The 27,638-nt window shown below is 45.1% G+C and overlaps 1 protein-coding gene across 3 annotated transcripts in view; it reads right to left on the bottom strand.

Moving 5' to 3' along the window:
* CFAP36 (cilia and flagella associated protein 36) overlaps positions 1 to 12,723 on the bottom strand; it is a 343,167-nt gene extending 330,444 nt beyond the window's left edge. For 2 of the 3 annotated variants that reach the window (XM_078649320.1, XM_078649319.1), the window contains exons 1-2: positions 12,489 to 12,723; positions 2,543 to 2,607 (exon numbers count right to left, since the gene is read on the bottom strand). In XM_078649320.1, the coding sequence (XP_078505446.1) occupies positions 2,543 to 2,607; positions 12,489 to 12,591 (168 nt within the window). In that variant the 5' untranslated portion in view covers positions 12,592 to 12,723. The remainder of the gene's footprint in view (positions 1 to 2,542; positions 2,608 to 12,488) is intronic. The other variant, XM_078649318.1, reaches the window with a different exon arrangement.
* Positions 12,724 to 27,638: the final 14,915 nt, after the last annotated feature.

Consider the following 27,638-nt stretch of genomic DNA (forward strand, 5'->3'; position numbering starts at 1 on the left):
TCCAGCCTCTCACCTCTGTCTCTCGCAGTCGCGTCCCTGGTCAGGCAGCTGATGGTGGAGAGCAGCCACTCCTCCACGAGAGCAGACTATTTGGCCAGGGCGCACAGCAGGGACCCCCGGTTCAGGAGCGCGGCCGCAAGCAAGTTCTCCTCTCGTCCGGACCAGGCCCAAAGCCGGGGCCTCGATTTTGGGGGCGGCTCACCGGGAGTGGCTGGGTCGTCGCTGGTCGTGGTGCCCGGCGGCTTCGCCTGCACGTCGGTGCTCGTCCGCTTATGCTGGGGCTCGTCTCTCGCCGCAGGGCAGTCCACCGAACAGCGCCGGTGATCGGCTGGCCGCTCGTCGTCCGTGAGGCACAGAGGGTCGCTTCAGCTCACAGCCGCCATGTTAGCTCTCTGTCGCACGAGGATCACGGCAGAGGGCCAGGGAGGGATTCCGGCGGCCACACCCGTAACTTTTCTCCGACCAGGAGCGGCGCGCCACAAACACAGCTCAGCGAAACGGGATTCAGTGATTGCAGGGAGATAACCAGCTATTGAGGAGGATATACGCGGTTCAGGGCCAGGGTGCCGGGATGAGCACGTCTTGTCAGGCCGCCATCTTGGCCACGCCCCCCCACTTATAAGGTTTTAAAGGCGAGAACTATTGGCTATGCCAATGCTTGCTGATCATGCCCCTGTCACAGAACCCAGGCGACAGGGAAGAAACAGGAGTTAGAGCCAGCTTTGTGGGCATCTCAAACGGCTGTGCCATTTCAGCATTCCATACATTTTGTGAGTATGCCACCGAATACAATTCTGCAACTTTTTACCTATGTACTGAGTGTCTCAGAACCCAGAGAGCTGCATTGTGCTTTGCAAAAATGCCATAAGGTAATGACAGCAGCCGCCCCGCTGTGGTTTTTTCTCTTTAAATCATGTTCAGAATTATCTTTCAGATGTAATTGCATAAAATAAGTGAACATGCCGGTACATGCAGGAAGCAGAGCAGTCGCCCTATTTTGCTCAGCAGGATGGGATTAAAGAGGCAGCTTACATAGGTGCGCAGGGTGTTAACAGGGCAGTGCAACGGGGTACGGTCCACTGTGGCTAGTCTGGCCAAGCAAAATCCAGGTCATTAGGAACACAGTCTCCGTGCGCCCTTGATGAGGAGTGTGACCCGACCCGGCACAACACTGTTTTTGACTACATACCAGTCGCACTAAAGCTGCCATTTGCTGACTAAATCGGGGTTCCGCATCTGTTTTTTGAGAAAGACACATACAGCATTCATTTTCCCTGCTTTGACATAAAAGTGTTTCGTTTCCAAAAGCCTCTAGTTTTTCTTCGCATGAAGAGCGGGAAGGTGAGTTCGGAGGGAACACGCGCGACAGCTGGTGAGCACTAGTGTGAGAAGAGTGAGAGCTGCGGAGAGGGAAAGGGGCATAGAAAAGTGAGAAACAAAGGAGAGAAGGAGACAGATACGGTGGAGAGCGGGAAACATGACGAGGAAAGATTGGACACGGGGGAATGAGAACAAGCATTGGCCGCGCAGCCGTGAAAGTGACACGGACGCGCAGCCAGTGAAAGTGATCGCGATCAAGAGAAGCGGGAGTTATGTTGTGAAAGACAGATGGCGGATGCGCGCGTGCACACTCACGTGCACACAAGCTTTAGGCCACCAAAAGCCTGTGGCAGCACTTTGGAAACCCATACACTAAATGTCTCGCAGAGCAGTGCATGCGCTAGCTCAGCGAGACCTAAAAAGGTGTGGTCACTCCACAAATTCACGATATGCTGCCATCTCCACTTTATAGGATTAACTCAGGGCAAGGACAGTAGTTCACTGCCCAATATGACGGCATGCTTGGTGCACCCTTCCAGGTCACAGAACAGGTAATGGTCTTCGCATTGTCAGGGACAGGTTAGGACTGATGTGTACACACTAGGTTAGCATGAACTAGGGCCACTATAAAAGTGACACATTGGTTGCCATTCAGGGGACATTAGTGTCCCAACAATTTCCTTAGTTTCATTTGTGAGGGCAGAGCAAGTACAGCAAACAGAATCTAGCTTGATTAATTGGTTGCCTGAAGTGAAACACTGCTATGCGCTGACAGAAAGAGAACATGCTTTACGAGCATAAAAAGCTCAAACCTTCCCAATAAAATGTAATTTTTGTATACTTTTTAGCGAATTTTTTAGACTTGTTTAGTGGTTCAAAATTCAAATCGCAGAACGTGTTTAGGCCAGTGTACCCAGCTCCCAGTAGTGATTTAGTGGGCGCCCACATAAAACAAAAGGTTAAGAACAGCTTACTTATTTAACACACTTGTGGAACCAGTTTGGCTTTAAATATTACGTGGTAAATCAATGTACACACAACCAACCTGTTTCAACCACAGATTATTGCATGTTTAAAACTTAAGGTCTATAGTTCACTCCTATAAACCATATTGAGAGCTACTAGTAGAAATGCAATATAGCAAACGCTTAAAGTGAACACTTATTTCTGCGTAAATTATTTTACAAAAACAGGCAAAAAGGAACATACTAACAAAACTCACCAGCTTTTTATATTCATGATGAATTTCAGTGTAAGATAGCTTGTTTTCGTCTTCGTCATCGAAAACTGGAGAAAGGAAAGCATTTTAACACAACTATAGTGAATTAAAGAACTATACAAATATGTATGTGAGCAATTCTTTTTTCGAGCATCAAAAAAGCTGAATTGACTGAAGGCACATTTTAAAAGTCACTAAGAAAATATTGTAGTTTTTCCACAGTACAGTTTGGAAAACTTTTTTAACACACCCGAATGTCAATTACGTACGAAAGAAGAACATGTTCAGATATACATTGGAGAACGTACATTTGTGCTCATAGTGGAAGAATTGTGTGTAAAAAAAGGCCTTGTACATTTCTGTACTTCAATATACCTGTAATGCAATTTCTTTTTTGTTTTCAAATACGATTGCTAAATATATAAACAAAGGAATACATAAACATTTCCACTATTTGAGTGGTACCAAACACTTCTTTCCAATAATCTTAACTTATTTATTTTAGGCAGAATGATAAAAATGCAACAAATATAATCAATATATGTCAAGGGTCAAGATATAAATTAAACAGGCAATGGATGAATGCATTCACATGTTGTATTATAAGGGCTTTCTTCTTATTTCAGTAAATCAAAAGAATTAACTGGTACATGACTCTTTATATTGTTAAATCGTTCAGAATGTCTACTTGTACTCCGTTGCTTTTCAAAGTTATAAGTATTGAGAACTTCTTCTTACTAAAGAGGCATCTCTTGCTAAGCGGTACTCTTCCAGGTATGTGGAATATGTAAACATGTAATCCACATAGATTTTAAAAAACGATTGTTTGTGTCCCTGCTATAGCCTATAAACATGGATTACGTGTCATATTTAATGCGGACATCGGTGACTATCAAGATTTTTAAAAGTATGTTATCCCAGGGCCTTTCACAAACATATGCATCATGTCTGCTTCTAGTCACTTACATCTGACACAATGTTTGTCTTTCACAAGATATCACTTGCTCAGCTTAGCAGGTGTGATGTAAAATTCAAAAAGATTCTGATAATGCTGAAGTAGATATTTAATGAAAGTACATGGCTTGAGAACCATAGTAAAAGGTTCTATCATCATTTTGTCAGTAATCTCAGTTAACAGCCATTGAGACCACTTCTGTGCCCATAAAGTTAAGTTTTCCTGTGCTTCTTCCAAGAAGATGTGATAAACAGCTACTTGAGGATAAAGGTCCAACAGGGTGGTACATGTCTTAGGATGCAGTAAGTGCCAAGTCCTTATTTTTATCAATCGTAAACAGTATCAGAAAAATGTGGTACATGGAATATTGAATTCTTCTACTACACGAATTTTGGATAGTGAATGGGGTCTGAAAATTGCAACAAGAGTAAATTAGGTGGTGGCTTCAATATTGCTTCTTTAATGACAGTATTCGAAGCGTATTCTTTAACTAATTTGATAATCTTCTGCGTAGTCCTTCCCAGTAGTAAACTTTAAAGTTGGGTATGACCCAAAGCCCGCTGCCAAGTGGTAGTTGTAGAAATCTCAAGGCTCTTCGAAGTTTCTTGTGCACCCACATAAAAAGCAATAATTAGATGCTGTGAAGAATGAATGAGAGCAGTATAATGGTAGTGTTCCATATAGATATAGTACTTTAGGGAGGAGTTTCATTTTAATAACGTTTGCTCTCCGTATCGTAGATCTCAGTTTCCCTTCTTACTTCTTCAGCACCTAAGGAACCCCCCAGTTAACTTTTCGCCTTGGATCTCGTCATAAATGGTAGCAAGTATGAGACCGAAATAGCACCTATTGGGCACAGCATATGTAATGTTCTGCTTCGTGGTACAGACACAAATACACCCTGTGTTGACCATATTCAGTTAGTTTCCTGAAAGGGCACAGAAGTCAGTGGATACTTTTTGGACCACTGGTAATATTTGCTGAGGGTTTAGAGTAGTCAATAAAACGGCACATTGATTTTGAATCTAGGGACTCCGATCCGTTCTGTACCCTGACTGTCTACCAACGATGTAATAAATGGCTCAACATACAGTGCATAAAGACATGTTGAGAGTAGGCATCTTTGTCTGTTACCTCTAGTAACAGAGACATTTTTGGAGTCCAGGCCATTAAATGACACTGTAGCTACAGGCTGTCAGTACATTTTCTGAATAGCCTTTCTAAAAGGTGGAGGGAAACCCGCCTGTTGCATGATCCACTAGAGAAATGGATATTCCACCCTATCAAACTTCTGTTTGGCATATGGAGCTACAAGTGACAGAGGCAGTTGAGCAGTTTCGGCCCAATCAATAAAAATTGCTACAGGTTGGTATGTGCAATGGTATCTCTACCTAAGACAAAGCTGTGTTGCCAGGGGGGGGGGAAATCAAGCAGGTTATTTTTTTTTTCAAGCCAGTCTTTACTAATACTGTTATATATTTTATAGTCAGCAGATAGAAATGATAAAGATATGAGTTGGTAGGATTTTATAAGCTTTGGAGGTTTATCTATTTTTACAAAAGTGATAATACGAGCATGGTTCCAAGAGTCTGGTATAGATCCTCCTTCCCAGATTTATTTGACCATCTGTACAAATATTGGTTTTATTACTGGGTTTAGTATTGGATATATTTCACATGGCATTACGCCGGTGCTGAATTGATAGTGTCGACCAGTTCTTGCACAGAAACAGGAAAAATTTACTCGGACGGATCATGTAGAGAAAGAGTAGGGCATCTAAAAACATTTTACTATTTGTCTGGTGAATCTCAGATCTGGTGTGTTCACAAGCATACAACTGTTTACATAATTCCTGGAATTCTTAAGATGAAAGGGTCAATGAATGGTTGAGTGAAAGGATGATGTGAATGGATGGATGGATGAGTGAAAAAATGGGTGGAGGGAAACTGAATGGATGGATAAAATGAAAGGGTAGGTAAATGGATGAGTGAAAGGATTGATGGATGAGTGAAAGGATGGAGCTTGGGTGTTGCAAACCTCTAACTTTAGCATCTACAGTGGATGTGGAGTTCTTTCTTGAAGGGCCTCTTCTGTCTGCAACTTGGCAGACAAAGGTGAATGAGTGAGTGAAAGAATGGATGTATGTGTGAGTGAAAGGTTGGACGGTGGGTGGATGAGTGAGTGAAAAGGCGGATGTAAGGATGGATGAGTGAAAGAATGGATGAATGAGTGAAAGGTATGGTTGATGGATGGAATAAAGAATGGATGGATGAGTAAAAGGGCGGATGGATGAGAGAAAGGATGGATGATGAATGAGTGAGTGAAAGGATTGATGGCTGACTGAAAGGGGGACTGATGGATGAGGAGAGGATAGATGAACAAGTGAAAGGATGGATAGCTGAGTGAAACGCAGGGTGAATGGATGGGAAGAGGGAAAGGGTGAATGGGTGGACGTGAAAGGATGGATGATGAGTGAAAGAATGACTGGATAAGTGAAAAGGAGTGTGGATGGTAGAATGAGTGAAAGGGAGTGTGGGTGGCTAGATGAGCGAAAGGGAGGGTGGATGGTTGGATAAGTGAAAGAGACAATGGATGGATGAGTGAAAGGGTGGATAGATATTGAGAGAAAGGATGGATGAATGAGTGAGTGAGAGGATGGATGCCTGACTGAAAGGAATGAGGATGAGAGGATGGATGAGTAAACGGATGGATAGCTGAGTGAAAGGTTGGGTGGATGGGTGGATGGGTGGATGGATGGATGGATGGATGGATGGATGGGATGAGGGAGAGGATGGACAGATGGATGGAGTGACAGGATGGAAGGATGAGTGCATGGATGGAGAGATGGATGAGTAAAAAGGTGGATGGATAGATACAAAGATGGATGGATGGATAGGTTTGATGTATAGGTCTGGAGATGGACAAATAGGTTTGGATATGGATTAGCGGACGCACAAAATGGTAAAAGACTGAATCTTAGATAAAAGAATGAATGGATGACAGAATGTAAAGTTGAAATTGTGGATATCATCAGGTAGATGAAAGGGTGAATGGATAGATACTTGGATGGAAGACAGAAGAGAGCTTTTCTGGGGAGAGTTGTGATGAATTGCTGCTTGTCTGGTGCCATAAGAGACTTGGATTGAAGTGGGGGATATTTTAATTTTCTAACTACTCTCTTGAAGATGACAATTACCAAATGCAGGCTACGATGTATGAGAACAGGAAAAACAAGCTATGTTGCATGAATCAGAGCAAAAGGTGGACAAGATGTTATCCGAGAACCCCAAAGAGGGTTACATATGTTGCTGGAAGATGCTGAAAATGTGCATGAAAACATTGGTTAAAGTTCACCTCACTCTAACATTTTCTTTTATTTTCTACAGTTCAAAATATGGGTTACCAAATCTGATAAAAGGGCTGTTCTTCACATCCCTGTACTTTAGAACTCAGGCAACTTGAACACTAGGCAGTTCTGATTTGATGTTAGAGCAACAGGCATGTAGCGCACTGGAGCGGAGGCCAGTTTTCATTCTGATGCATGGCAGTGAGGGGTGTGAAGATGTTGAGTAGGATTCGGTGGGGTAACCAAGCAGTGGCATGGGTTGAATGGTAACAAGTAAGTGGCAATGTTAAGAACAGTGCTAATGAAATACTATCCTGGAAAGTGAATAGGCTGGGAGAAACGATAAAAAGTGAAGGGAGCGTACATGCAGGCTATTTGTAGACACAAGCCTGATGTGGTTTAACTGCATGTAATGCCCAGTAGTATTACCAAATATCACTGTCTGGACATAGCGGTGATTATGTCCCACTCTTCCACACCAGATTCACTACTTGTTAAGGACAGCAGCAACCTTGGAGAGGAAAGCTGAACCCTTTATTGGAGGCAATACAGGAGAGCTGAACTGCAAGGATGGTATGCTAGTGCCTGAGTGGGATAATACGCATTGGCTCAGCGGTTTCTTTCACACTGGATTTGTAATAAAGTAGTTTTTTATCTAAATGGGGGACTGTTGGTGAATCCTACTGTGCTGTGAACTCCACTGTGCTATTTGCCTCTTTTGTGCGATCTGCATGCAAATAGTTTTGCGATCTTCAAAAGAAGGAATCGTGAATTGATGAAAACAGTTGGGACTTGTACTGCTCAATACTGATGGACTAAATACAAGAGACATTTTTGATTGCTGGTACTTTCATATGAGTGGTGTTTGTATTATGTAAATAGGAACTATGCCAGAAATGTAGGAACTGACTTAGTGCACCCGCTTGTATAATCTATGTCTGCTTAAATTTGTGAGTTTAGTGGCAGTTGGATCCTCAAGAGGTGAGCAACGTAAAATTCCACATGTGGAATAAGAGTAGTTGTAAGTCAAGTCATCATACATGTTTAGTAGCCTTCAAAACATTGCAATCAGATTATCCTTCCTGCCTTTGTCTAGCATACTTTAAATACAAAAAAATGATGAACAAGGTAAGAGTGAATGACAATACGCATAAAAAAGGTGCACTTGTCACAATTAGTTTTCAATCTAGTGTGAGAACTACTGTCATATTGGATTAGATTAGATATGCTGTTTAAAGGAATTCAGTAGAATAGGGCACGTCACAACATAAAATCCCTATATGCAGTTATAGTCTCATTTATGTGGTGAACCCCAAGTACTCTGTATATAGACTGATGCATATAACCCGGGAGTTTGGTAGGTTTTCGGGATTTAAAATCAAGTGGTCTAAACCGGTCCTATTCCCATTACATCCTGCATGGCTTGGATTGGCTTCCAATGCCCTTCCCAGACTAAAAATACAAAACTTGACATATCTTGGCTTTCAGGTGACTACAGGTAAGAATGTATTGAACTGAAACGTTCGAAAACACTGACGTTTTTTAAAGCAGTGTGATAGATTGGGGGGGGGGCATTTCCCCTAATGGGAAGGGTGTCATTTTACAAAATATTAATCCTCCCAAGTTTTTTGCATATACTAGAAAATGTCAAATTGGGTGCAGGAAGTCTATTTTAAAAAGAAAGATGAGACACTGCACTCATTTTTGTGGAATGGTGGTGCACCTAGAATATCACTCAAGACTTTCGGAGGGGGGGAGGGGTGGAGGCATAATACTATTGGGTTGAGCAGCTATTATTGGGCCACTCAGATGCTGGAGGTGAACTAGTGGGAGTCTGTGCCATAGCAGGAAACCTTCTTGAGATAAAGAATTGTCATGCATTGAGATAAGGAATTTCCAGCAGCACGGTATGGTAGAAGGGTTTTGCCTTGGCTTCAGCAATATCAGGCTCACTCAGCTCCTCACAGAACCAACACACACAGCACTGGACCCCAACTTCATCAAAAGCGACAGCATCAAATACAACTCCAACACACAGCTCACATGGACCTACCACTCCATCATCCACTTCCAAATCAATATACCTCAAGTCAACACCCCTGCCATTTTCAGCGCTCCAAGCCGCAGCTGGGCCAAAATCACAGATGCAGACTGGCTCAGCGCCCTCAGCACTATTAGCCTAGCCCCACAGACAACTTTGACATGGACATAAACAACTGGATCAAGAACTACGTGGACTCCCTTGCACCCATCAAACCCAACAAGCATAGTAGATCAAACAAGCAGGCCAGCTGATACACAGAAGACCTTCCAGACACCAAATAACACTGTAAACAGCTAGAAAGGAAATGGAGAGCTAGCCGCGACACCACTGACATAACTATATACGAGGCTGTGCTCCGACACGATCACCTGCAAATTAGAGATACCAAAAAAAAGCACTAGTGGACCGCTTTGAAGGAAGCTCCAACAGCTCCAAGGAGATCTTTTCGATCATCAAGGATTGCACCTCATGCCCATTCCATGTCAACAACATTACTGCCTCCCAACAACTCTGTGACAACCTATTTGATTTAACTTCTTCCAAAGCAAAATAGCAAACATCTTCGGCAACTTCACACTCCAACCCAACCCCAGGAAACTCAATACCAACCTACCCACCACCAACCAAGATGGCCACCTGACCAAATCAACAACCCTCACCAGAAACAACACAGCCACAATCATGCAGACCATCCCCTCTGGGTCCTCAAAGGACCCATGCCCCCATCACATCTACAGAGCTATCAACAAAAGCTTGGTCCTGTCACTACCTGGCCTTGACCACTCTAGTATCTAAAACAAACAAATGACCAGATAGGGTATTACATAATTACTATACTTCACCTAGACAATCAGTTCTAAGTACATGTGATTTATTTCACTTGATTTCAAAACGTTTTTCACAATTTTTTGAAAAAACATTTCATCAGGGCCTCTAAATTCTAGGAGGACAATGAGAATATGAATGGTGGTCATGTTGTACATATTTTTGATATTCAAGAGCTTTCACTTTTCTATGTTTTGCTGATTGGTTAGTAATTTATGCTTTTGTATGTATTTAGGTTATACTGAAAGTTTGGTGTGTCTCTCCATGCCATGATGAAATGTTGTTTCAAAAAATTGTGAAAAACGTTTTGAAATCAAGTGAAATAAATCACATGTACTTAGAACTAATTGTCTAGGTGCAGTATGGTAATTCTGTAATACCCTACCGATCATATCTACAACATGGGAACATCACCAATCAGCACCACATCATCAACACCTCCATCACGTCCACCACTTTCCTGGATGAATGGAATCTTGCAGAAAACAACACCCTCCTCGAGAAGCCCACAGCCGGCCTGAATCAACTGAGAAACTTCCGACCGATATCCCTATCCCTAATCTAGCCCAAGTGATGAGAAGGCCTTTAACAAGCAACCCACAACCCACCTGAACTTCACCATCTTCTAGAAAACACACAGTCAGGATTCAGAAAGAACCACAGCACCAAAACAGCACTCATTGCGGCCACCGACAACATTCAAAAACACCCTGAACCGAGGAAAAACAGCAACCCTTTCTGCTCAACCTCCACGCGCCCTTCGACACAGTCTCCCACAACACGCTCATCAGAAAACTTCACCAGATTGGCTTACAAGGACCTGCTCTCACATGAATCTGTACCTCCTCAAGGGAGGAACCCAAAGGGTCAGGCTGCAACTCTTCATATCAGAAACCAAGAAACGGATATGTGTTGTCCCACATTGATCGTCCCTCAACCCACTCTTTTCAACATGTACAAGACACCACTTGGCAACATCATCCGATCCCAAGACATCACCATCATGTCCTACACCAATGACACTCAACCCATCTTCTCCCTGACGGACAAGACAAACACCACAAGAACCAACTTCACCAACTGCATGACCACGGTAGCAGACTGGATGCTCACCAACTGACTGAAACTCAACTCCTACAAAATGGAAGTACTGGCCTTCGGCAACAAGACTTCCCCATGGGATTCCACCTGGTGGCCATCAGAGCAAGAACTAACACCCACACCCGCAGACCATGCAAGAAATCTAAGGATCATCCTAGATAACAAGCTCAACATGATGTCTCAAGTCAATGAAGTGTGCACCTCCTGTTTCCAAATCCTATGCATGTTGCGAAAGATCTTGACTCAGAACACCAGACGGACCAAAGCACAAGCACTCATCACCAGCAGGCTGGACTACGCCAACACTCTCTACACTGGAATCTCCAAACAACTCCTACACAGACTCCAGACCATCCAGAACGCAGCCACAAGACTGATATTTGACCTCTCACGACGCACTACATCAGACTGCAGCTCAGGAAGCTCCACTGGCTCCCGTTTCACATGCACAGAAAATTCAAACTTCTCACACACATACAAAGCTCTATACATCACAGAACTAGAATACCTGAACAGCTGCATACTTTCACCAACCTACCAGACACCTACGCTCTGCCTCACTCTCACACACTTCCCACACCTACAAAAGCAAAACTAGAGATCGCTAATTCTTCTTTATCGCACCCAAGACTTGGAACGACCTCCTTCAACACACCAGACCCACCTCCTCACTTCTTGAGTTCTGCCAGAAGCTGAAGACCTTGCTCTTCATATAAGTACCTTGGGAACAAACACCAAGCCCAAGCGCCTTGATATCCTCTTGGGTATGAGTGCACCATGCAAATCAACATAACACAGTATATCTGATCCAACTCTGATTGGTAAATAAAAATAAGAAAAAAACAGGTTGTTTTGCAGGGGAGTGCATGCGAATTAATCACGCCACTGGCAATCGCTCGGGTCGTATCCCAATCCATCGTTTTTCGCCCGCCATGCCACCTCAGTTAAGACCCAGTCGTAAACAAATCAGTCTTGACCCTGTTTATCATGAGAACAGTCCATCCTCCGCTGAACAGGAACAGAAGCAATCCAGGACAGGTTTTGCCCTTGTAATGGGCTCTTCGGACAGGTACAGTTTGCTTCCAGTGACAAGTGCACGGGACCCACGTCTGGGTAGACCCGTCCCTATACCCGGCCATAACAAGTCCAGTCCTGGATTGCTTGTGTTCCCGTTCAGGGAAGCCCTGGCTGGACCGTTCCCTTGAGCAACAGGGTCAAGACTGATATATGGATATATCTTCACTGTTGTACAGACATCTTGTCCTTTTACTCAAAAGTTGTTATGGATATAGCTTCACTGTAGTCTTCAAATAAAATCAATGTACACTGCATTTTTTTTAACTTACGGCAGTAAAATCGCTCAAAAGTACACTTAAGTATTAACGTCTAAAGAAAGTTCAGAAGCGTCGATTTAAAAAAGTAAGAAACAGAGTACATCTACGCGCTAAAGGAGAGTTGAAATCTATATTGTGGGCGACTTATAAAGATGGAAAGAAAGTTGGTGGGAGCTCATTTGAAATCTTCGACCTCCTTCCTGCGCCAGGGGCAGTTCTGCGAACAATTGTAAATAAAAGAGCATCAGATGTTCAGTGATTGACGAATACGGCCTACTTAGCACCATTGCGGCTCCCCTCACCAGAGGCCCCTCCAAGGGGCGACGCCCTCCGCCCCGCCTCACCTGAGCATCGCTGCTCCAGGAAATCCAGCACTGGCGCGGCCCATAGGGGGCTACGCAGAAATCCGAAGACGCTCTCTATCACCCATTCTTCAATCTCCGCCATGGTGGTTACTCCAAGGACCGGGCGCTGCCCTGCAGCTCGTAAGAGGAGCAGGGGCGGGAGGTAAACAAACCCTACACGCGCATCTGCTCACAACCACTCCAGCCCAATTGGACTGCAAACGCTTGATTGGGTCGCTACGGCAACGGACGTCATCGAAGGGCTCACGCGTCACCGAAACGGTTTATTGGCTGAGAGTGTGCAGACTGCAGAGCATCGAGAATTAACACGGCGCATGCGCGAGCCACCCCTACGGCTACATTATTTCAAGTTTTGATCTGCACGCAGGTTTTGTTTACAGGGGGAGTTTGTGGTGCCTGGACGATATTTGTGTAGTGCATTATTTTACGGCTTAAGGATAGCTGTAACCAGGGTTTGGCGAATCGGCACTGTACGAAGCCCATGGGGCTTGCGAACGCTACTTGTGACTTGTTCACTTCTATTTTAGAATCAGAAAATCTTACAAATCGCAGCAAAAATGGACGCATGGTAACATTGGCTCTAATGTATCCTGACTGTACTGCAGATTGTATGTTAGGACTGGAGGCTGTGGGAGGGAGGGCTTCTGCTCAGCTGTTGGCAAGGGAATGGCGCAACTGTATTTCTTAACGATAGGCATTTATATGTATGAAATTACACTTCTAACCATTTAAGTATATCTTACGAATACGTGTTTATTCGTAACTTAAAGGAATCCGTTTCAATTGCTGTATATTGGCAAACGATTGGGAAACAAACGTGACATTTTGTAAACATATCCCTTAAAGGTTACTTACATACATGACATTGATGGGGGAGCATAACTCACTAAAATATAATATTAGGATATTAATCTCTTTTGTATTTATTTATTTTAAAAAGGTTTATATAGCGCAAACAGGACCTGTGAGGGTATCAGAGCGATTTAGAGATGATCGGAACAAAAAGGAAAACAGGAACTCAAATGACAACATAATCATTTGAGGTAAAAACTGTGTAGGGTCACAAACTGAGGAAGGCAAGTCGACTGCTCGAAGTGACCAATGAATAATAAAAGGATGTCTGTAACGAAAGCATTAACCCAGTGACTTATCATACATAAAAGATGCATCTGTTAACGCTGTGCTTTGCCACAGGCACAGTGACTCTATGCTTTTTATGAGTCAGTCTCTGAGCAGATTTCACACACATTTCTCCAGCAAATGCATTGCTTACTTGAGTTAACTAATCTTTCTATTTTGAAACTTACTGCATATACACAGATGTCTAAAGCAGGTGCATTATCTCCATAAGAAGTCACCATACAGTTGCAGTCTATTTGTGAACAATTAAGTAGGCTAGAATGGCCTTATTTGTATTTCTCATTGTTGCCAATTTCCTCTGGGGCAACATTAAAAAAAAGTGCTCTCATGACACTCCTCTTTCACACCTATTATAGCACAATAGTTTCACTATAGTTCAGATTACTTGTTAGTTACCTGTCATATATTTGGCGCGCAAAAGTGCAATAATATTCCAATTACTGTTGGTAGAAAACAATACATATATATATTTTATTTTTTTAAGGCACACAAACATAGTAACACACTGGCGTTACATTATACATTCAATGACAAATTCCAAAGCCATTCTTTGAATATAACCTTTGCATTTTTGGGCAAACTAGCCACATCTAGAACTACTTATTATAGTACACATGTGCTTACACATAGTCAGTTTGCCGCACATTGATTATAAAGTTAAATACTTTTATTAAGGTAGTAATTGAGCACTATTAAATCCTGGGCTTCTTAACATAGCACTTTAATGCACAAATTCCTCACACTGTGTGTATCAAATTTCACTAAACTTACAGTGAGTGTATAAACTGCAATGCTCACATTTACATTATAAAATAGGATTGTCTCAGCTTTACTTGTCAAACACTTTAATGTGTTTAACACGTATTTATAAATTGGGTGAGTGGAGACGAAGCAAAGTAATGATCAACGAGTACCAGAATGACATGACGCTCACAGTTCACCACACACTGTCCCTGTAACTCTGGTGGCTTCTGTTAAAGCACACACTTTACCAAGACCACAGTGGGAAATGTCCTACTATTCAGGAGCGGTCCCATAGGGGCCTTTGTGTAAGTGCTGTGGTCTTTTTTGGTCTAGTGCGAACAAGCTTGTCCTTCAGATTAGCCGTTCTGTTGTAACCAAACCTTGGTGGGGGTAATGTGAGGTTGCCTGTTAACAGGATTGACCAATGTTTTCCAATGAATTTTTTAAATGGGCTCGTTCTGGCGTAAAGGTCGTGAAGCAAGTCAGCAAATCCAACCTGGGTCTCTCCTGAGGTTCTAATAGGGCCTCCCTGTTGTTATTATGTGCATGTTTTTTTCCATTACTTATTCATCTGACAGGGTAGTGAATGATCTCTAAGTGACCTGCTAGATCATTGGCTTGTTCATTGAAATCACCGATCTCACTGCAATTGGCTGAAATAAGTAGCAAGATCGCAGAACAGAAAGACTACCTCATGAAACAAAAAATAACTAAGCTTCAGAAAGACATTAATAAATTCAGCAAAGAAAAAGTTTAGCCCTACCGTAAACTAGATTTCTAACCCACAATTGATGAAACATCATCAGATGAGAGTCAGACCTCCAGGAAGAGGAACTCCTCCAACAGCAGCAATGCTAGCTCAGACAGTTGGGAGAGTAATGAGGAAAGAAGGGCTTAGAAGTGGGGTTCTCTAGTTGGCAGGGGTAGGTACCTTGTCCAAGTAGGGACGCATCCTTCTAGTCAGGATAAGGGAGTTACACTTTTAAAATAGCCCCTGCTTACCCCCTTGGTAGCTTGGCATGAGCTGTCAGGCTTATTTTATAGGCAGTGTGACCTCGTCAGAGCCGGTCGCTCCACCCGCAGCGTGGCTCCTCCTGAGTGCACCCGGTCTCCCTGCTACCACCGCCCGCTCGCCGCCGCCCCTGAGGCTGTGACTCCTGTGTCTCAGTTTTTCGTTCACTCTCTGTGCCAGCAGTTGTTGTTTTTCTCCCCGTGTGGTGCCCCTGACTAAGTGATTTGTGTCGTTTCCCGCTTTTCCCGCCGTTGCACCCCGCTCCCTGCCGCTGCTCCCCTGCGGCCCCACCCCCTTTTCTCTTGGACCCTCTCCCCTTCCCATTCGCCACCCCGCTCCCGCCTCCAAGCTGCTCCTCCCCCCACTGGACATTTAAGGCGCTTCCACGCTACGGGGAGCGGTGACCTGATCTGACCTCCTCAGAGCCGGTCGCTCCACCCGCCGCGTGGCTCCTCTTGAGTGTGTCGTAATTTGGCAGTACCTGAGTTAGCGTTAAGCTCAGCTACACAAACATTTTTGTTAACTTGACTAAACGTGCGGGGGCCATTTTGTATTCGGTGGCTTCCATTGTGTATGAACATGCGGCCTCGTGGTCAGCGTGCCCTTTCGTCCTTCCTTCATGCCAATGAACCTTTACCCTGCCCAGCAACAGGCTATTTTTAGTAATGGTCAGTCTCGCGCATGCGTACATCTGATCTTTGGACTAGAGAGTGGTCACTCCTTAGGAATGTTCCTCCCAACTGACCAGTGGTATTAAACCCCTCCCACATGCTGGCTGTGTTCCAAAAATGCCCATATATGTACCTAAAACTGTTCTAATGTATACCACCTACCTTTTTATTGCTGTTAAACTGTATAAAAGAGGTCGGGCACCGATGTTCGGTGTGATACTTCTTGCATTGCCGAAGGGTGCTGTAGGAATGTACCACCACCCCATGGGGTCCTAATAAACTTGTCTCTTTGCATTTTCAGTTTCCGTGCCAACTTCTGTTTTATGGTGTCCGAGTGTTTCCGCAAGTATGTAGACCTGATAGAACCCGATACCACAATTGGCGACCACGAAGGGACTCATCGGCGACTCGGATGCCCGAAGGAGAGGTCACGACGAAGGATTGGAAACTCGCTATGGACGCGTACGCTGCCACTGAGTAACCCGAGTCTTGGTACCCACGGTGTTTTTCCTTTCCTTCTGATCTGACCTTCCAGGTGGCGCCGGTCCCCGACTGAGATTCTGATCGTTTGGCTTGTCGTGTAGTGCCTGTTTTGGCTGATTCGGCTACGGAACTTGGCAGTTGGAATCTGGACATTTTTGAAGATATTTGGTAAGCTTATGTTTGGTAAGGTAGTCTATTGACACTTACTGTGGCTTTTTGAATTTGAATTTGAATTCGTATGAGTTAGCTAACGTTTGGACCTATGATTTGAATTATATGTGGAGTGCACCTCACATAGGCAGGCATGTAGGGATATTTCTCTGCTTTTGAATTTGTTTGAACAGCACATTGTGCATAAGTACCCTTAAGTGCCATTTTATGTAATATCGCGTTTTTTCCGTGATATTTTGAACATGCCTGTCCTCAGCACACTCCGAGGAATGTGCTGCTTTGGAAATGGTACCACTTATCGATTAAATGAATCTCAGCCGGCTCCCCCAGAGGGGACTCCTAATCGCGAAATGTACATTAAATTTGGCCTTCCTCCCATAATGTATAGCACGTTATGGCACAAATACACTAAACCTGATCGTGAGTTGCAATGGCCACTACATGGGTCATTCGACTTGCGAAAAGTCTAGTATGTAGAACAGTGTTTGTTTCAGCGCAGGTCTAGACAGGATATGTTTGATTGTGTGCGTATGTGGGAGAAAGCGGTGCGTGAACGAATGAAGCGTGCAGAAGCCTTGGCGGACAAAGAGCAGCGAAAGGCTGCTCGGGATAAAGCTTTACAGCTACAGGAGAAGGAATTGCAGGAACAGAAAGAGAAAGAGAGTCGAGAACGTAACTTGCAGGTTATGGTCAGTTTCCTATTAGACGTCCTCTTTATCCTGTCCTTACTAATGAATTAGATGATTTTTCATTGTTAGATCGTTGCCCGCCTCCGTATGTTCAGCCTACGGCTCCGGATGAGGACTTGGACGAGGATAGCCAGGATAAACAGCGTACCAGGTTACATACCGAACGCATGATGGAATTACGTTCGATTGCTCGTAAACTTAACAGTGATACTATAACTGTGTCAGGGGTTAATGATCTTATGAATCAGTGGTCTGACAAGGAACGGTTGTATTTTTTAAATCATTTTACAGATGAAGTTGTTGAGCGGTTTAGAAAACACTCTCCTGAGTTGGAACCTAAAGATATATCAGTTGGTTGTGAGAATTTTCGTAAAGGTATTTTTGCTCTTTCAGATGCGGACGAATTCTTCCGGCGGTTGGTTCAGTTGCGAGATGAGGCGACACGATTGCGAGCGGCGAACAAGGCATCAGAGCAATCAGCGTCTGGATCGACGGAAAATACCCGAGTGTGCCCTATTTATGGATCAGATAAGAGTGTTGCAATTAATGTTTTGCCTATGCGGGAAGCTGCACCTTTGTATGTCCCTCCTAAAGGGGATGGTACGGATGAGGATAAGACGTCTAAGGATTCAAGGGGCTATTTTATATATAATTGGGTTTATACGCCATGGAATAGAGCAGATGTTATGGCACTTAAGAATGCTTTGCCTGACCCCCGTAAAAATCCAGCAGCTTTCTATGAAGGTGTGGAGGGTGCTATTTCTTCGTGTATTATGACGTTAGTTGATATTGATCTTTTCTTTGGGCTGATATTGCCTCCTGATATGTGGAGGATGATTCGTAAGTTTGACGATCTAACGATATTAGGTGCAGATTGGAAGGACATAGTGAGAGCTGATTCAGATAGGGAACCTGCATGTAAACCGTGTCAGTTGATTTTAGATTTGCCAACAGCTATCTTGAATAAATTAAAAACGCTTGTCCCTCCTAAGAAAATAGATTGGACAGTGTTAGCGTCGTGTAAGCAGAAGTCAGACGAATCGGTTTCTGATTTCTTTTCACGTTTTGAGGAAGCATTCCATGATTACAGTGGTCAATCATTAACAGAGGACACGGGCAGGCACTTATTCGTAGATAAGTATGTGGCTAATCTCCTACCGGAGATTGCAAAACGATTAAAGGCTAGTGAAAGTTCATGGACCACGGCAACGCCCGCCTCCTTATTAACTATGGCTCAGTATTATGAACGTCAGGAACTAGAGGCTAAAGAAAGTAGTGATAAGAAAGCGAAGGACTTAAAGACGAAAGTGATGTTGGCTCAGGTTTGTGCTACGCAATTGAGAGGGAACGATAGGGGTAGCCGAGGATCGTACGTTACGTCTCCCCCTCGTTCCGACATTTCTGAGGATCAGTGTGCATACTGTAAGCAGTTTGGACATTGGCTCGCAGATTGTCCGGTACTTCCTGAACAGCGTAGTCAGAGGGGTTGAGGAAGTGGAAGGTCACGGAATAGTTATTCAGGACCAAGAGGTGGAGCGAATGATCGTGGTAGGTTTGAAGAGAGGGGTCGTGGTCAGGTTGAACATAATACTTTTGATCGGCGGAATCAATACCAGATAGCTGGAGGAGAAAATACTGAGTCTCAGGATAATAATTATGCGTAGGATTGCATAGGATGGGGTGTGGAATCGGTTGAAGTACCAGTCGATCAAAGGGGTCCATATATATCAGCACATGTTTTGGGTTCTACTGATCAGTTTCTGGTCGACACAGGAGCTACTCGAAGTGCTCTGTCTAAACACTTGGTTCCAAGGGCTCCCCTGTCTGGCGAAACGATTACAGCAATAGGGTTCGATGGAACACCTTCACTAAGCCCATTGTCTCAACCCCTTACATTTCATGTTGATAAATTCACTGCCCCATGTCCGTTTTTATTATCTCCAAATACACCAGATAATATTATGGGACTTGATATGCTAAAGCATTTTCGTGCAACAATACGCTGTGCCCCTGAAGGGGTGCGGGTCATTTTGAATTAAAACTACCCAGAAATTGAGAGATCGTGCCTCATGCAAGAGGCCGACGCATTAGCTTTCCTTCCAAGTACGTTATGGGCTACTTCCGATACTGATGTGGGTCAAATGATTATTCCTCCTGTGCGCATTACTGTGAAGGAGGGAGCGGTTTTACCTCGTGTTCCTCAGTACAAGATCTCTAGATAAGGCGAAATAGCCTTGATACATATTGTGAATGACTTGATAACGGCAGGGGTGGTGGAGGAAGTTTCCTATAATGTTTGCAACAGTCCAATTCTTCCGATCCTAAAGAAAGACACAGATACTAAGATCTATCGTTTTATTATTGATTTGAGGGAAATTAATAAGATAGTTGTACCGCAGTATCCAGTAGTATCTGACATTACCACTTTACTTACTTTGGTTCCACCCACGGCCACTACATTTACAGTGATTGATTTGAAAAACGCTTTCTTTTCAATCCCTATTCATCCTGATAGCCGATATTTGTTCGGCTTTACATTAAATAATAAATCTTATAGATTTTGTCGAGTTCCTCAAGGTTACACAGAAAGTCCTAGCATTTACAGTCAGGCTTTGAATAGACAACTTGATTCATTTGATCTGCAGTCTGGGGTGGCACTAATACAATATGTTGATGGCATTCTGCTTGCAGCAGACACACAGGAACAATGTGAGGAGAGTACACTCTCCCTGCTTTCTTTCCTTGCGGAACACAATCACAAGGTTTCGCGGAAGAAGCTACAATATTGTAGACCAAAGGTGACGTATATTGGTCATCTTTTGTCTAAGGAGGGACGTGCATTAACATCAGACCGAATTCAAGCAATCTTAGATACACCAGTCCCTTGCACGCAGAAGGATGTTCGTGCTTTCATAGGTTTGACGTCCTTCTGTAGGCAATGGATACTAGGATTTTCGTACATTGTAAAACCTTTGTTAGCATTGCTGTCCAAAACTGCATCACTCCCCCTCGAATGGACGGACGAATGTCAAAATGCTTTTGAACAACTGAGACAAGCTCTTTGTTCTGCGCCAGTGTTAGGTACACCAGATTATACAAAGCTCTTTACACTGTATGTACATGAGAAGGATGGGTGCGCATTGTCAGTCTTGGTACAGTTACACGGAGATAAACAGAGGCCTTGCGCATACTTTTCAGCGGTACTCGATCCTGTGGCTCGAGGACTGCCTGGATGCCTTCGAGCAGTTGCAGCAGCAGCAGTAGCTATACGGCAGAGTGAGGGAATAGTTTTGTCAAACAAATTGTTGGTGTTAGTTCCCCATGCAGTAGATGCTTTGCTGAACCAAACGAAAACGCAACATCTAACCAGTGCCCGTTTAACAGGATACGAATTAACACTGTTGGCGCCACACATTACATTGAAGAGGTGCGCCACTTTGAATCCCGCTACTTTATTGACATATCCTGTTACTGAGACCCAGGAGGAAGAACAACCACTCCCCCTCGAATGGACGGACGAATGTCAAAATGCTTTTGAACAACTGAGACAAGCTCTTTGTTCTGCGCCAGTGTTAGGTACTCCAGATTATACAAAGCTCTTTACACTGTATGTACATGAGAAGGATGGGTGCGCATTGTCAGTCTTGGTACAGTTACACGGAGATAAACAGAGGCCTTGCGCATACTTTTCAGCGGTACTCGATCCTGTGGCTCGAGGACTGCCTGGATGCCTTCGAGCAGTTGCAGCAGCAGCAGTAGCTATACGGCAAAGTGAGGGAATAGTTTTGTCACACAAATTGTTGGTGTTAGTTCCCCATGCAGTAGATGCTTTGCTGAACCAAACGAAAACGCAACATCTAACCAGTGCCCGTTTAACGGGATACGAATTAACACTGTTGGCACCACACATTACATTGAAGAGGTGCGCCACTTTGAATCCCGCTACTTTATTGCCATATCCTGTTACTGAGACCCAGGAGGAAGAACAACATGATTGTGTTTTTCTGACTGACGAACAAACAAAGGGTCGTGTCGATTTACAGGACACGCCACTTCCTGATGTAGATGGGGAACTGTGGGTTGATGGATCGTGTGTGAGATTGCCAGATGGTACGGCTTCCGCAGCCTATGCGATCACGACACTTAAGACAGTGGTAGAAACAGCACGAATACTTCAAAAATCTGCTCAAGCGGCTGAATTGATAGCCTTAACGAAAGCATGTGAGTTAAGCTCTGGTCTATGTGGGAATATCTATACTGATAGTCGTTACGCCTTTGGAGTAGCGCACGATTTTGGCCTACTCTGGAGGGAACGAGGGTTTATGATCTCACACGGAACACACATCATGTACGGAGAGTTGGTATGCGACCTCCTGAATGCACTATTATGTCCAAAGAAGGTGGCGATAATAAAATGTAGTGCACATAAGAAAGTGACAGACAAAATAGGGCAAGGAAATGCTTTTGCAGACCGCATAGCGAGAGAGACTGCCATGTTGCAAAATGACTCCCCTATGTATGTGGTGAGATCGCAAGCCGAGCGATGGCATGATGCTAGAGAAGAAATTCTAGACATACAAAAGTCAGCATCTAAAGTAGAACTTGCAACATGGGCAACAGAGGGAGTATTGGATGATGAGGGTTGTTGGAGAAGCAAAGACATGGAGAAATGGAAATTGCCTGCTGCTTACTTGCAAGCAATGGTTGAAATGACGCATGGGCTGGCACATATTGGAGCTCTTGCAATCACGAAATTGCTTACACGAGTTTGGGAGCATCCTGAGATTGCCAGCACGGCTAGGAGAGTAGTGCAGACCTGTCTGATATGCCTACAGTACAATCCTGCTAAAGGGACCTCTACTCCTAAAGGAGGGTTTGTTCCACCTACTGCACCATTCGAAGTACTGCAAATGGACTATATCCAACTGGAGCGCTGTAATAACCTCAAGTATGTCCTAGTGGTGGTGTGTGCTTTTAGTAAATGGGTTGAAGCCTACCCCACAAAGGACAATACAGCATTAACAACAGCTAAGGTATTACTAAAAGACTACTTCCCACGTTATGGTGTTTGTAAATTCTTGTGGAATGATAATGGTCCTCATTTTGTTGGGAAGATAGTGGAGCATGTCCTGAAAGGATTGGGAATTAGACAAAAATTCCACGCTGTATTCCACCCGCAGTCAGCAGGTCTAGTAGAAAGGTATAATGCGACTCTGAAGCTGAAGTTAGCAAAGATCGTGGCATCCACGTCTTTGAAATGGCCGGATGCTTTGCCATTGGCATTATTGTCTATTAGATCAGTGCCACACTCTCGAACTGGCCTCACACCCTATGAGGTGGTGTTTGGAAGGCCCATGAATATCTGGGGAGCTCCAAAGCCTCACTTGATACATGATGTGCCTTGTATAATGATGAACGATTATTTGGCACGATTAACAAAGGATTTACTTTCTATTCATCAACAGGTTCGAGAAGCGCTCCCCTACAATTCTATTGGATAGGCTCACAATCTTCGTCCTGGCGACCATGTCATGATCCGGGTGTTTGAGAGATCCAGCAGTTTGGAGCCGAGATGGCGTGGCCCTGAACAAGTGCTGCTGGCAAGGCGAGTGGCTGTGCGAGTCACGAATAAGAAGCGGTGGATACATTCAACGCACTGCCGACGTGTCTCTCCGGATCTGGTGAACCCTGAAGTGCTGTCCGATTACAGAGACATTTTGAATGCGGAGAAAAGCCCAGCTGTTATGCCCAACGAGTCGGAGGGAGCCTTCCCGGACCACGCTATTTCTGGCGGAGTGAAGTACAATCTACGGCCAAGGAAATAATACATTTTTGTATTTTTGTGACTGGTTGGTAACCGTTCCGAGGTTTGTGAAAACGGAAGCCGGGAATATCAAGGGGGGGGATCAGTTCTGTCCAGTGTAGCGACACCCGTCTTGAATCTCAGAGAAGACACCAGCGGCAGCCTCGGTTCTCAGCACCACATTCGTATTTTTAGTTTGGTTTTTGAAACTTTCGTTCTTTGTACCATGGCACCTATGACATTGAGAAATAGAAAATGTTTGGGTGCAGTTCTTTTTGCTACGATTATGGTGGTAATAGCAGTAATAGCTTGGACTATAGAAAGACTGTTTCCTGCACTGGACTATTTACTGCCTACCACTCCAATTCCATCTGAACATTTCCATTTTACTTTGCCCTATCATGAGGAGAGACATAGACAGACTTACTTGAATAACAGTTTCATTCAAATTCTACATCACACACACAATATGACAAATACATCCAACTGTTGGGTTTGTGGGATGTTACCGGGACATCAAAAGAAAGGAGGAACACCTCTTATTCCTCTTCCATTTTCCCACAATGGTTCATGTAATGCTTGGTACACACTTCTCTTTACATTGAGATGGCAAACAAAAGGTGGACTACTTTTTCGATTGAACAAGGTTTGCTATAACGATCGAGATGGCTATCCACAAGCAGAAGGAACTAAATTCGAGTGGGAAGAATATCGACCGGACAAGGTATCTACGCCTCGTATCTTCACCAATCAGAGACTTACAAATATGACCAGTTTACATGTAATTACAGTTATTGATACAAAAGCAGACCTTTGTATTAGGAATAAGGGAACAATTCCGGTGGGGAGAAGTGAATGTAATGTTACTCTTGCCTTTGATACACCCAATGGTGTTTCATTTGTGGCCTCACGAAACACTTACTTTATTTGCGGTAATAAAGGTTATCATCGTCTTCCTCTTGGATGGTTAGGTACATGTTATATATCTTTTGTATTACCCCCTGTGTTTAGTGTCCCACCTATGTACCATAATGATTTTGTATTGTATCATGATTTTATATTGAATAGAGTTAAGAGAACATTGGATATTGATGATATCGACCAAACCGACACCTCACTACAACAATATGTGGATTTTAATTTAGGGTTGTTCTCTTTTGTAGGTGCTGCCCTAAACAGCAGGAAAATTAGACGGTTAACACGTGTTGTGGAGGCAGTTGCTAATGAAACTGCTTCCGCTTTAGGGAATATAACTGAAGAGCTTCAGATTACAAGAATCGTTACGCTTCAGAACCGGATGGTTCTGGACGTAGTGTTAGCTGATCGTGGGGGTGCATGCCGCATCATCGGAAGTAGTTGTTGTGTTTATGTGCCAGATAATTCACCATCTGTGTATGATGCTATCTCTAGGTTGCACAAAACTGCCTCTGAAATTCACACTGACAATGGTACTTGGACTTTTTCTAGCTGGTTTTGGGCTCTGCTTAGTACCTGGGGTTGGAAACTGCTGACTGTTCTATGTGTGATTATCGGGATATTTTTCTTTTGTTGCCTATGTATTCAATGTGGTCCTACTTTATGTACTGTATGTATTACAGCCTGTATCCCATCCAAACGAGCTATTGCTAAAAATGTAGAGATGAGTAATGCTGAAGTCAAGCAAATTATGCTGATCGATATTAATGATGAACATTCGGATTACTTCCATTATGAGGTAGCTTCAGCTAAACGCTAAAAGGGTCGTCTGTCGTAATTTGGCAGTACCCGAGTTAGCGTTAAGCTCAGCTACACGAACATTTTTGTTAACTTGACTAAACGTGCGGGGGCCATTTTGTATTCGGTGGCTTCCATTGTGTATGAACATGCGGCCTCGTGGTCAGCGTGCCCTTTCGTCCTTCCTTCATGCCAATGAACCTTTACCCTGCCCAGCAACAGGCTATTTTTAGTAATGGTCAGTCTCGCGCATGCGTACATCTGATCTTTGGACTAGAGAGTGGTCACTCCTTAGGAATGTTCCTCCCAACTGACCAGTGGTATTAAACCCCTCCCACATGTTGGCTGTGTTCCAAAAATGCCCATATATGTACCTAAAACTGTTCTAATGTATACCACCTACCTTTTTATTACTGTTAAACTGTATAAAAGAGGTCGCGCACCGATGTTCGGTGTGATACTTCTTGCATTGCCGAAGGGTGCTGTAGTAATGTACCACCACCCCATGGGGTCCTAATAAACTTGTCTCTTTGCATTTTCAGTTTCCGTGCCAACTTCTGTTTTATGGTGTCCGAGTGTTTCCGCAAGTATGTAGACCTGATAGAACCCGATACCACACTTGCACCCGGTCTCCCTGCTACCACCGCCCGCTCGCCGCCTTCCCTGAGGCTGAGACTCCTGTGTCTCCGTTTTTCGTTCAATCTCGGTGCCACCAGTTGTTGTTTTCTCCCCGTGTGGTGCCCCTGACTAAGTGATATTTGTCGTTTCCCGCTTTTCCCACCGATGCACCCCGCTGCCCGCACCCTGACGCTGCTCCCCTGCGGCCCGCCCCCTTTTCTCTTGGACCCTCTCCCCTTCCCATTCGCCACCCCACTCCCGCCTCCCAGCTGCTCCTCCCCCCCTCCTCCCTCCCACTCTCCATTTATGGCAGAGTACGCGCATACGCGCAGCGGGCGCGCCGATTGTGCGCCGAAAGCGCGCCAAAGGCAAGCCCGTCTACGCCCGTCCGCGCCTGGACCGCGCCCAGTGCCAGAACCCCTGGTCCTCGACAATGCCAGCGCACCCGACGGACCTACGACGCAGCCACCCTCCACGCACTCAACGCCGGCCGATACGCTGCCTGCTACGAAGCCACCCCGAGGCACACACACGGACTCTTCACCTGCCAAGCCTGAAAATTCACCTGCCTCTGAACTGGCACCGCACCCGCAAAGCCGAGCACCAGCAACAACCACCTCAAGTGCATCCTGCTCAACACCCGCTCCGTCCACAGGCACGCCGTGGAACTCTGGAACCTCCTCGACACCACCTCACCAGACGTCGCCTTCCTCACGGAAACCTGGATGAACGCCTCCTCAGCCCCCGACATCGCCATAGCCATCCCGGACGGCTACAAAATCATCCGGAGGGACCGCGTCAACCAACCCGGAGGAGGCATCGCCATCGTCCACAGAAACACCATCCGCATCACGACCAACTCCGACGACACCCTCAACGCCGCCGAGCACCTTCACTTCCAGATCCACACCGACCCCAAGACCACCCTCAGAGGCACTCTCATCTACAGTCCCCCGGGACCACGCACACAATTCAGCGAAGCCATCGCAGACTTCGTCAGCCCGCACGCCCTCACCTCCTCAGACTACATCCTCCTAGGGGACCTCAACTTCCACCTGGAGAACAACAAGGACAGCAACACCGCCGCCCTGCTGGACAACCTCGCCAACCTCGGACTCAAGCAACTGGTGAACACCCCCACCCACTATGCCGGCCACACGCTTGACCCCATCTTCTCCTCCAGCAAGCACATCTCCTTCAGCCACTCCACCGGACTACACTGGACAGATCACAGCTGCGTCGATTTCAACTTCAGGAGAACCACGACCCACCACCACCCGCAACAAGTTCCCCGCAGAAGCTGGAGCAAGATCACCGCCGACCAGCTCACCACCACCCTCAGCCAGAACCCGCCCACCAACACGACGGACCCCGACGAAGCAGCCCGCAACCTCACACTGTGGCTCACCAACTGCGCCGACGAACTCGCACCACTGAAGAACTCTCCCAGCAGACCTAGCAGCAGGAAAGCCTCGTGGTTTACCACCGACCTCAAAAACTCCAAGAAAACCTGCCGCACCCTCGAGAAAGCCTGGCGCCACGACCAGACAGTAGAACACATGACCGCCCTAAAGAACGCCACCCGCAAACACCATCAGCTGATCCGCACCACCAAGAAGACAGCATTCAAATAAAGACTGGACAACAACACCCACAACAGCAAGGAGCTCTTCAGCATCGTCAAAGAGCTCTCCAATCCCAGCGCCTGCAACACCGACATCACTCCCTCGCAAGACCTCTGCAACGCTCTCGCCTCGTTCTTCCACCGCAAGATCGCCGACATTCACAACAGCTTCGACGCACAAACCACGCACCCTACCGCCGAACCAGCGCCCCCAACCACCACCCTCTGCACCTGGACCCCTGTCAACACCGAAAACACCACCCACGTGATGAACACCATCCACTCCGCCTCCCCCACCGACCCCTGCCCACACCACATCTTCACCAAAGCCGACTACATCATCGCACCCCAAATCCGGAACATCATCAACAGCTCCTTCGCATCCGCCACCTTCCCGGAGAGCTGGAAACATGCCGAGCTGAACGCCCTCCTCAAGAAACCCACCGCGGACCCCACGGACC

This window comes from Lissotriton helveticus, chromosome 6 (assembly GCF_964261635.1).
Source record: "Lissotriton helveticus chromosome 6, aLisHel1.1, whole genome shotgun sequence".
NCBI lineage: Eukaryota > Metazoa > Chordata > Amphibia > Caudata > Salamandridae > Lissotriton > Lissotriton helveticus.